General features: G+C 34.5%; 1 protein-coding gene and 1 long non-coding RNA gene across 4 annotated transcripts; one reads left to right on the top strand and one right to left on the bottom strand.

Moving 5' to 3' along the window:
- Window positions 1–2197: 2197 nt before the first annotated feature.
- Window positions 2198–5711, bottom strand: LOC111365474 (ABC transporter I family member 10). 3 transcript variants are annotated; one of them, XM_022986022.1, is made up of 5 exons: window positions 5387–5707; window positions 5077–5163; window positions 4178–4303; window positions 3966–4088; window positions 2211–2513 (listed from the first exon to the last, which is right to left on the bottom strand). In XM_022986022.1, exons 1-5 carry the CDS (start codon window positions 5627–5629, stop codon window positions 2304–2306), a joined length of 789 nt encoding a protein of 262 aa, XP_022841790.1. In that variant the 5' UTR covers window positions 5630–5707; the 3' UTR covers window positions 2211–2303. The 3 variants fall into 3 exon arrangements, with proteins under 3 accessions (XP_022841791.1, XP_022841790.1, XP_022841792.1); XM_022986024.1 differs by having other exon boundaries at window positions 2451–2534; window positions 5387–5711; XM_022986023.1 differs by lacking the exon at window positions 5077–5163 and having other exon boundaries at window positions 2198–2513; window positions 5387–5711.
- A 675-nt stretch (window positions 5712–6386) lies between these two features.
- LOC111365473 lies at window positions 6387–7662 on the top strand. The gene is made up of 2 exons (XR_002697463.1): window positions 6387–6763; window positions 7156–7662. It is a non-coding gene; the product is annotated as an uncharacterized LOC111365473 (long non-coding RNA).
- Window positions 7663–11748: the final 4086 nt, after the last annotated feature.

Below are 11748 nucleotides of genomic sequence, written 5' to 3'. Positions count from 1 at the left end.
CCCCCACATTGTGTGTAACCTATACAGCCCATGTGAAGCCACCCCTGTACGCAAAATGGGGTTCATTCCTTTATAAACAAATATAATGCCTATTTCAATTTTTTAAAATTTTATTTCTTCTTAGAACAACTTTCCAAAGAATTGTTTCATGCGCATCGACGAATAAACGCTGCGGCATTGCACGTCAAAATGCTGTTCATGGGTCGTAATTTATTTGACATTGGCTGTCGCTTTGCTAACTAGGTAATTAACTTCACTTTTAGTTCAACATTTATCTAACTTTCGTTTGGTTCTAAATAATTGTGTATCTATGCTTTCATGGATGATAATCAGCATAAAAAGGCTGGAACAAGTTAGCTAGTGTGGATTAAATATTTCTCTTTTATGCTTTTACTTAATTTTGTGTTAGATATGCACGATTAATGGATTGAAGAATCATTCGAATTTCGTGGCACATATCCAAGTCAATTTTGTTTGCATGTTTACTTTTGAGTTAAATTAAGAATAATTTCAAGAGTAAACGTAGTCAAATATCAAGACTAAGTTGTTTAGGTGTTAATAATGCAGTATCGCGTATCTGTAGCATATAAATTGAATGAAGATGAAGACTATTGTTCCATGTTTTATAAGTTGAGGACAATGTTCGTTGCACATTAACATTTACGTATTATTTTACACGATGATTAGGTGATGATAAATTGAATTACAATTTTCAAAATTTCTTTAGCACTTAGACAATTGTGCTTATGTAGCTCCTGTTTGAGTCTCATTCTATTCTCATTCTCATCTCATTTTCCACCAAATTTTTCAATGGTGTGGGCCATAGGGTAGACAAAATAGACAGGCTTTCTGACAAAAGCTGTAAAATGTATTTGGAATTTCTTCCTTGTCAAATCTGCCCTTCAATTGATGGCAAGTGGATTTCAAGAAGGGAGGGAAAGGATGTAAATTACGCAATTGTTTTTGGGGCTGAAATTATCCATCAATTTTCAATGGTATTATGGCCCTGACATTTCTTCTGAAGTTTCACTGCATGCTGCCAGCAAGCAGAATGAGTTTTGGAGGCAAAATTGGAAAATCTAAAATTTCGTAATTGAATGTAGAATAGATAATGAAGTTTGGAGATTGGAGAAAAATGGTTTATTGGATTGAAGAATAGAGATTGGGGAAGAGCGGTTTATGAGTATTGTGTAGTTCAAATTTCAAAATGTGAGAGGAAAGAGGGAAAGTTTTTGGGGGAAAAATTGGAAAAAAAAAAAAAAAAAATGGGGCCAAACACACGGGTAATGTGCTTTAATGCCAAAAAGAAATTGGTGAATTTTTTTTATTTGATTGATGAAGTTTTGACTCAATAAAATTTTGTCACGTTATATGTTGGTAAAAACGCTTGTAAATTGTCACATACAGATAGCACAATCAATAAGTTGAACATATCCAATCTTGTCTAATTTAATAGCAAATTAGGGTCAAGAGTCCCTAACCTTTAATTAGTGTAGCTTTAAGTCCTCAACTTTCAAAAGTAAATTCTGAATCACAATCAATATAGACGTTAAATCATACGCAGCTTTTACTTGACTTAAAATTGGAGGGCTAAAGCATTAATCACTTAATGTCCAGCTTTATGCCACATTCAATTTTAAACTGTACATGATTGACAATTCCGTCAAGATCACATGAAGACATGGATTCTCAATTTTAAACGAGTAGGGAATTCAAAACTTAACCTTCAAGGTTAAAGACCCAAACACTGTACCTGAAAGGTTGAGGAGTCAATCCCTAATTTTCCCCTAATTCACCGCTAGTTGCAGGTCATATTAGTTCAACATATTCATATTCTCATATTGGCGGGAAGGAAAAAATTGCAACTAATGAAGCTACACATAATTACCATACTCAAACAAGATGAATAAGGAACATTGGGTATATAAAAGTTCTTAGCGCCCATTTGGCATTGCTTTTGCTTTTGCTACTTGTGAGGAAGCTACCTTAATTTTTGTTTGAAAACTAATATTTAGAAGCACTTTTCATTCTGAAAGTGCATTCCTCTAAAAACTCTTTTAATTACTAAAAGCATTTTAACAAAATTAGCCAAACGGGTCCAAAAACAGTTTTTGGATCTCAAAAGCTCTTTTTTGACTTTTTAAAAGTCATGCCTAATGGCCCTAAAATTCAAGTAACAACCCGTGGATTAAATATCTAAGCAACGCAAATGAAGAAAAAAATAAAACGAAATTCAAATACCGATGAATATACATGAGATAATTCAAGATATATGTTTGGAAAAATGTAAATTGTAAGAGCAATCAAGAATTGTTTTGGTTATTATAAGAGGCTTGCCTGGCTTCCACAAAATCCAACACGCTTGAAGCATCACCATGCAATACAACTCGGCCATCCTCCATGTAGACAGCACCATCTGCATACTCGAGTTCTTCCAAACGATGGGTCACCCATAATGCTGTAGTTTCTTGGGACGTAGCCAATGAGCTCTTCACTGCTTCAATAACCCCAAGCTAGCAAGGGTCACAAATAATCTTGTTCAGAAGCGCACAACGTATCTCAAGTTAAGAAACTTTGAATCACAAAATCACTCTCTCTTTTCATTTTTCTTCTGTGAGTTTGGCTGGGGATCGTTAAAGCACAACTATGTTGTAAGCTGCTGAATTTGTTTTATGAACCGTAGAAGCTTCAATATACATGTCATTTGCATATTTCTGAACAACCCCAATACCCCCACCCACTTGCCGAAAATATAAACAATAATAAATTGATTAATGAGGAGAAGCAAAAATGGAAAAAATTAGAAGGAGATAGAAGCATTAATATATTTACCACCTAGCTACATTAATAACAATTAAAATTGCCAATGCATGTCATCCAAGATCATGCAATAGAATTGAACCTAGTTCTTTGGCAATGTCTTGGATGGGTATGATCATCCTAGTAGAGTCGCATCTATTTCCTGGAGAGTCCATTCAGAAACAATAGTGGGTCTTTCACAAAAATGAGTATGCGATATTTGAACAGTTGACCAACATGGTCACCTCACTAGATAGGAAACCTGAATTCAGTCCGCTCAAAAGCATTCTTTTCTTGGGGCGATTTCTTTAACAACACTACAAAGACCAGTAATGTTGTGCATTCAATAATATTTATCCTTCCTTTTTTTCCCCCGAGTTATCAACAGCCTTTAGGATAATTAAAATCTTTTTCCCATTTTCTTGAGATTTTACCTTTCGAGAATTTGCAGGTTAAATCCATGTATTGATCAAGATATTTTATGTTGTTGCACATTCAATTATACTCATCTATCTTTTTTTCTTTTTTCTTTTTTTTTTTTTCAGAGTCAACAACAGCATCATTAAAATCTATTTCCCCTTTTTCTTGAGATTTTACTTTTTGAAAATTTGCAACTTAATTCCGTGAATTGATCAAGATATTTTATGGTGTTAAATCCACGCGTATTACAGGAGGATACTATGGGATAAAGAAGCACTACTTTGAGCTGCGTGTCCAACATTTCAACCATAGAAATTGTTGTAGAAATTGTTCATGTTCACCTATTCTAATGGTTTCCTTCCGCACATTTCAAGAATATCATATTTGATATATATGCTCAACCTCCAAGCATATCCTCAACTCTAATAAATCAAGATCCAGGAACTACATAAATTTTGCTGTGTTTTTTTTTTCCCAAAAAAAAATAAAAAAAATTAAAAAAAAAAAAAAAAAAAAAAAAAAAAAAAAATTACCTCATTCTTTCAAGCAAAAGTCCAATAACATTTAAAAGTAATGCAGACAAGATTTTGGTTCACTAGGGTCACAATACATTCTAAAAAATCAATTCAAATCTGCAAATAACCTTGCCCCTCCCCCAACCCACAAAATTGAGACAGGACGTACTTCATTATCTTTTCTTGGTCAAGAAATTCTGTCCAGAAAACTCGAAAGTAAATTTGTAATACCTGATCATTTTCATCCAAAAACGTTGTGAGTTCATCCAGTAACAATACTTTGCAAGCTTCTGCCAGAGCACCAGCAATAGCAACTCTCTGTTTCTGACCACCACTAAGAGTTTGAACTGGTCTCTAAGCAAGGCAACAAAGGATAATGTAAGAAAAAATCCAACTCATGACACACATTGTAAATCTATAAGTAGTATGTGTTGTTGACGTACTTGCACATATTCATACATGCCTACAGCATCCAAAGCTTTAGCCACTCTAGATGTAACCTCATCACGGTTTATATTGCACCTGCCAAGGCCAAATGCTACATCTGCTTCCACCGTGGGCATCACTACCTGGAAATTGAAAAGTCATGTCTCCTACAGTTTTATCCCAGTAAACATTAGTGTCTAACCCAAAATATCTTTCAGTGTGATGATAGAACGAGCCATTCCACACATATGTGGTAATAGGAAAACATATTTTCTGAAGCCCATCCAAAAGTTCACCATTGAAGATAGTCTTTCCTACTTTTTTCATTATTATAAGACATTAAAACATAATCAGCCCTTCTTTATATAAGTAACACAGTGTGGTTTACATACGCATATGTAAATGTGATGTGTTCCCTTTTTTTGTTAGTTTTTAACATTTGCCAGTCTTATCTTTCCACAGCCATAGGGAAAGTCTGTTCAAAAATCAAAGTTTCCACAGATGCTCACTGTTTCTAACCTAACCATTTTATATCCAACAACATAGCCAATATTCTGATGAAAAGTGAAAATTTTGCTCAATATTAACCGTCATAATAGCCAAGAATCAGAAAGATAATGCTAGACTGGTCTATGTATCCAAGTTATAAAGTCATGGAAAGGATCATTAATCCATGTCATCATGATTTGGACATTATGATGAGGCACAGGTAGCCAAATTTCATGTCCCAATATCTAATACTAGTTATGCACTCACCTCATTACAATCAAATTTTTTTTCTTTTTTTCTTTTTTTTTTTCACTTTACTGAAAATCACGGTTGCCTATTCAATACCATGATCGAATTTAATATGCATAACTAGAATGCCCAAAATTTATGTGAGGAAGCGTGAAACAATCCACACATTTTAGATAACCTGATGATCAGGGTTCTGAAATACGAAACTTCTAGGCTTTTCGACATGCAAAAATCCGCCATTTGGATTCAGTAAACCAGCCAAAATCTGTACAATTCCAAAAACCACAAACAAAAATATAAAAATATAGCAAAAAGAAAGAAGGCACTCTCTCAGCCGTAGAAAGTTACAAGCAATCAATGCACACCGCAAAAATAATCCTGCAACCACCCAAAGTTTTGTGTCTACGCTTTAAATTGGAAACAATGTTGAAATTTCTGAATTAACAGCGAGAATTGAAACTAGAAGTATATAGTATGTACATATATACTTTGAGAAGGGTGGATTTCCCGCAGCCATTGGGGCCAAGAAGCATCCAGAACTGTCCAGAGGGGATGCTGAGCGAGCAATCGTTAAGGATGGGAAGAACTTTTCCATGCCGAGTGGTGATTGAGAAGCTCAGATTCCGACAGTCTATAGCCAGATTAGCGGGGGTGCTGCCGCCGTTGTTCGTGGCGGAGTAAGAGTGGATGAGCGGGAGGGCGGAGGACCGGATTACAGCGGTAGGAATCATTTTGGGTAGGACCGCCTACTCTCCTGATCCTTTGTCTAGAGACCTAAAAAGCGTTAGTCAGATTCGAAGAGTTGTTTCCTGCGATTTTGTCAATGGGTAAAAATCGTGCTTGTGTTTAAATTAGTTAAGGGAATTATTTTCAAATATTTAAAAAAGAAAAAAATGAAAAACTCTATTTGTACATAAGCCACTACAGCATTGGTTACAGTATTGACTAGGGGCGGACCCAAGATAATTTTTCAGTGGGGGCGAGACAAAAAAAAATGAGCTAAAATAAATTGTGAAAGCATTTTTTCAATGTTTCAAGTCCGGACGAAGTTGGTGGTGTCTGGTGGAGAAGCACTTTGAAATGTCACTAAATTTTCACAGTTGTTTTTCTTCAAAGACAACATTTTATGTATGTTCTTTTTTGTTTTATTTTTTGTCGACCTTTTGTGATTTTACAAGAACAGAAAAATTAATTGGAATACAATTATATCAATTTTATTCAATCATTTTTGTGGTATGATGGAATTGATACAAAAAATTAAAAGAGAAAAAGAGCCAAAAACAAAAATCAAGAAGAATAATAAAAAAGCCATCCTAAGAATTGAACACAAGACTTCCTGCAACCAAAGCAAGAGATATACCACTAGACCAAATACCCAATGTTTGTTGCTAACTTTTTCTAAAGGTATTTGAAATTTCGCCCCCGCTGGACCCTTAATAGGTTCGCCCCTGGTATTGACACATGGCTAGAAATTAAATTTAAAGAAAGGGGTCAAACGATCAAACCTATTATCTTTCTCTCCCATCATTTATTATCCACCCAAATACTCAACCAATTATATTTAGGATTAACTTGTTTGGCCAGGCTCAAAGCCAGGCCGCCCTCCAGCAGGTTTGTTATATTTGTCTCTCATTGCCGCCTCTCTCATTGCCTTCTCTGTCTCTCTCTCATTACCGTCTCTCACTATCGTGTCTAACTCGTCCGTTTCTCCGGTCTGAAATTCTCTGAATCGACGATGTGGGTCTATGGAATTTTCCCACTCAGGCGACGTGGGTCTGTGGAATTGTCCGAATCACGGAGTCGGTCTTTGGAATTCTCCAATCGACGATGAAACATAGATTCGGTTAAAGCTCCTTAAAAATCAAGTAAACATTGCTTTTATTGTTCTTAAGTTTTATAGTGGTTATCAATGAAGAATGAAAAAACCCGTTTTTGTGAAAATAAGGTGTTTGATTGTAGAAGTCGTTTGTTGCGATTTTTGTGAAAACTCAAAATTTACTGAGTGGGGTGTTGCATTTATATACATAATAAAATTCGGAAACTGTCAAATTTTAAAAAGCAGAAAAGGATTACATTGAATTGTACATAGCAAATGTAGTCGCTAAGTGTTTATGTTATGAATAAATTGGACAATGCAGTCGTAAGTTATGAACAATGTTATTATAATTATGAATTGGTGTTGTTCAATTGCACTTGCACTCTATTTTATGGAGTTGATATTCTGACTTTGGGCTTGTTCAATTGCACTGTGCATTAGAGTTTGCTCGATGGTAAGATGGAACAGAGGTATTTGTCATAGTTGCTGACAGCTGGGTCACTCATTGTCGAAATGCTCCAGAAAGAGAAGATGCCCAAAATGTGATAAGGGGTTCGTGAAATGGATGGAGGTGAGAAAAAAATAGTGCGAACAAAGGACGGATGTTCCATTGCTATACTCGTAACTATCAGCATTTCAAGTGGTGAGATGTTTCGCCATATGACAATGAGATAGTGCATTATGAAGGTGAATCAAGTGGTTCTTATTCGGATGATTACTTGTATGCCAATCGGCTTTGTACATGGTGCCACCACCACTACTCTTACCGCCCTGGATGATTACTTGTAGATCAATCGGCTAACCTTCCTCCTCAACCCCCACATTTGTATATGTGAATGTGCAATCCAATCCCATTAAGTAAGACCAGGAAACACTCTCCCGTTCTTATGGAAAAAGGACTCGCATCACCACCATATGAAGATTAAGAAGAAAAGTTACCCGTGTTGTTGCCGTTGTTACACTTGCCTCCCTCCACTTCATCTTCATTTCTATAATAACTGGGTTTAGGGTCCACAGCAAACGATGGGGATAACAATGTGGCATTCGTCATCGTGTCGTCGTCGGCGTCGATGTTACTGGCGTCGTCGATTGGGTCTACCTTCGTTCCATTTCTTGAGCGCGTTGGCAAGATTTGGGAAAAAATTGTTTGCAAATGGTTAATGGCGGGGGAAAATGGGTAGGGTATACAGATTTTATCAGAAGATATAGAAGACAAGCGTCTTCTTGTATTACTGAAGGGGGGAGCAATAAAACTTCCTATTGGCTAAAAAAAATTGTAACATGACGACACCGGTGCTTAATCTTGAAACCTTAAGTACTTGAATTTCAACTCGGTCAGTAATACACGGTTTTAACTCGCAATGTAAGTTTAATACTTGAACCTGATTTCAACTTTCAAATTAAAATTTTACACCCGCAAATCCTATTTTATATTTAAATGAGTACATAAGTTACCATTTAACTTCTCGTGAATTCGTGATAGAAAAATTATCAACCTTTTAATTTTGTGGTACATTCCCAATCCTACACCCCAAAATTTCCTTTAAAATGTCATGATACCAAGGATTTTGAAGCATGTAGAGTCAAGTGACACGTAGTTACTATTTTATAATGAATATTAAACAGTATTGCCACATTTTTTAATAAATTAAACACAATTGAGATGTCAAAAGAAGAAGAAAAAATTTAAACCAGAAGAAAAATAAAATAAAAAATTAACATTAACTATCAACATTACCTCTTTGAGATAAATAAAAAAAAATAACATTTTATATTTAAAGAGCTTCTTGAAAATTCATTTTGTCATGACATCTTTTGTCAATTACAATACGTTATATTCTCATAGAATAAACACGTTATGCTTGTGACAAGATTTTGTTGAATTCATTTGTAATTCCAAAAGAACTCTGAAATTGATAATAGCTATAAGTTATTTGAGGCTCGATGCAGTGTAATCTATATAAGTTTTTGAAACTCACATCAGATCAGACGAATCTACTGGAAAAATCAAATACCAATCAAGCTATAGCTTAAAAAGGTAAAATAAAAAATTTCCAAAACAATAACGAATAGGCTGGTTCACTAATAAACTCGCTGTTTCATCTCAAAACTTTGCTTTTGATTTATCATTTTAATATATATGCCACCAATTTGGCCATAGTTTTGTTCCTTTGACCCTTGTTGACCTTTTATTTTTTGAATCAATAATGAGACCAATTTTCAAAACATTGATAATATAAACTCATTGTTATTCATATTCCGAAAAAGTTAGTTTTTTCTGTAACACATATCAAAATAAAATATAAAATCAAACAAATTAAAACTATAATGTAACTGTTACTCTTGAAGACAAAATGAAATTGCATGTTCTTTGCGACTTTCCAAAAATTCATCAGATCGATTATGATAATATGTAAATGTAAGCACAACCAGACTAAGTCTCTCCGTACTTCAAACTATGGCAATGGCTCTCGATGAGTTGGAGAGGAGATGGAACCTAGTTATAATTTACATATACACAAGGTTCATCCATCATGGTAAAAATTTAATAGAGATACACTTATTTATTGTATAAAAAATGTGGGTTAAAACCATGAAACGCATCAAGCTCAATTATAAATTGAAAAAATTACATTAACACAAAGCATTAAGATACAATTTCAAAAATAGCGAACTTAAGAATTTTTTTCAAATATCACGTGGTCACATTTTGTGACCTATAATTCATCTAATAAAGTCATGCACAATCACAAAAGTCACAATAATAAAGATACAGATTGCATGTCGCAATTTACATATTTAGTCATAAAACTAGGTCACAAATTACTCAATTAATTAATCACAAATACTCTTCAACTTACCCCACCCCATCTAGCATAGTCAACGCGACCAAATCATTGGGATAATTTTTCTAATGTATAGGAATTGGGATAATTTTTCTAATGAAGTCCTCACCATAATAATTAGTTGGGCCTCCAGCCATAATTAAGCTACAAGTCAACTTTAATTTTAATAATTGAATCAATTTTGGTCAACCTCGGAATGTTTCAACATTTCACATAATATCTTTACCATTCAACGTGTGACATTAGAGTTAGGGAAGTATTCAATTCAGGTTTTCTCCATATTTAATTATAGAAATTATATATTTCCAATTTTGATAAAAAAGAAAAATAATAATAATAAATAAATTCGATTAAATGCTTTAAACATACACGTGGAAGTCTGTCATTTAGAATTCAACAAAGAAGACCCTTATCCAGAAAAGAATGAACAGTGAGAAACTCTATAAACAAAATTTCCATGGCATTCTCTGCAGCTCTCCATAGCTCCTTCTCATGCATGTCAACGTTCTCAAAGAACCCAAGAAAATCCAAAATTAGGCAATTAAAATTGATTAGAGCTGAAAAGTCCTCTGAACCACAGAATGAGAAGATTGCACAAACTGAATCGAAGAGGGTTCATCATCCAATGCAGAACCCACTACAACAACAACTCCCAAGCCCAAAAAGCCTGTTTATTTGAGTAAGTATCGATTGGAAGACAGAGAAATAAATTGGGCTTGATTCAAATTTTTTACACCAATTTGGCAGTGAAAAAAGGCCAGATAGTGAGCGTGGATAAGGAAAAATTTCTCATCTCAACGGTGTAAATGTGAGTATTCTCTTCAATACAGATAATTTTTCCAGATGTTCACATCTGGATTGATGCTTAATTGACTATGGTGAAGTACTTTCGAATGTAGAATCAATCCAAAAAATAGGAATTTTATATGAATGTATGACAAAGTCCCTTGAGCATTATGTTGGAATTGGTTCAAAAATAACCAAAATTAACCGAAAATTCGTTAAGTGTAAAATTGGAAAAATTAAGAGGTGTGACTTCGTGTCAATTTTGGTCAAATATTCGGACTTGATCCGATGGTCAAATTACAAAAGTAAATAGACCAATTTATTCTACTCTTCGAGTAGATCGTCGTGATATATTTGGAATCTCGAAATCAATTATGGATGAATGAAAAATTGCGGTCTAAATTTGAAAGAAATAAAGTATTGCAACTTTTCAAAAGGATGCAAATTTTGGCACACAGTACTTCATTTCCACCCTCACTACATCTATAAATAGGACCCTATGGACGTGATTTTGAGTAAACCATTGCATTGAGCATCCATTCCTCTCTTGCAATTCATCTTTCTCTCATTCTCATAACATTCCTTTGTAGAGGAAAAATTCCGTCAAAATTTCACCGTTTTTGTGGTTTGAAGTGCTATTACCACAAGTGTGTATCCGTTGTATCTTGAGAGACATTTGTCATTCAACCGTGAGCACCGTAACGGGATAATTTGTATTAAGGAAAGAGTTATACTAACCTCGAATTTCTTTTTCTACTCCTTATTTCATTTGGTTTTGTGTGTCGTTTTAGTCATATACTTGTGTCCTTACATTGTGTTCCAATTACGCTCCTACGGATTAGAACTTTTGCTTACAATAATAACGCTTCGACTACGCTCCTACGGGTTGAAACATTGTTCATGTACAACATATACAACCGTTATACCACTAAAATAATTACCTGGAACAACAAACTTAAGACAAACCTTGCATGTCTGCGGTTGTTGTTTTAAACACTCTAATTTGGAATAGTTTTCATGCACTATTCATTTTTCTCATTGTTACTATGCTGAACTTTTGTTTGTATAATGGAATTGACTTCCGTTGAGGATAATACAAGTTAAATCGGAATGGAAATTTTGGTCTCGTTTAGAGCAAATAATGTGGCTCCTCCAATGGCAATACCAATTCAAACTACGTCAATCCCACATAGGGAGAAATCAAAAAAGTTTGGTGACGTAGACTTTAAGAGATGGCAACAAAAAATGTTGTTTTATCTCACTACGCTAAATCTGGCTAAGTTTCTTATTACAAAATAGTGAATTCAAAAATAGTGATCAGCCAAATGCAAGAGATCCAAGTCTTATTGCATGACATCCATGCCAAAAAAAGGAACTGAATGAGTCATTCGAAGTTGCGGCA

This window comes from Olea europaea, chromosome 17 (assembly GCF_002742605.1).
Source record: "Olea europaea var. sylvestris chromosome 17, O_europaea_v1, whole genome shotgun sequence".
NCBI lineage: Eukaryota > Viridiplantae > Streptophyta > Magnoliopsida > Lamiales > Oleaceae > Olea > Olea europaea.
This window is presented reverse-complemented; position numbering and strand designations above follow the sequence as displayed.

Bases quoted from the DNA above. Each gene is read 5' to 3' on its own strand.
- LOC111365474 (XM_022986022.1), bottom strand. From the start codon at position 5,629: ATGATTCCTACCGCTGTAATCCGGTCCTCCGCCCTCCCGCTCATCCAC. The intron at 5,164-5,386 runs GTATATATGTAC...GGAATTGTACAG, and splicing joins GGAAATCCACCCTTCTCAAA to ATTTTGGCTGGTTTACTGAA. The intron at 4,089-4,177 runs GTACGTCAACAA...TGCCTTGCTTAG, and splicing joins GCATGTATGAATATGTGCAA to AGACCAGTTCAAACTCTTAG.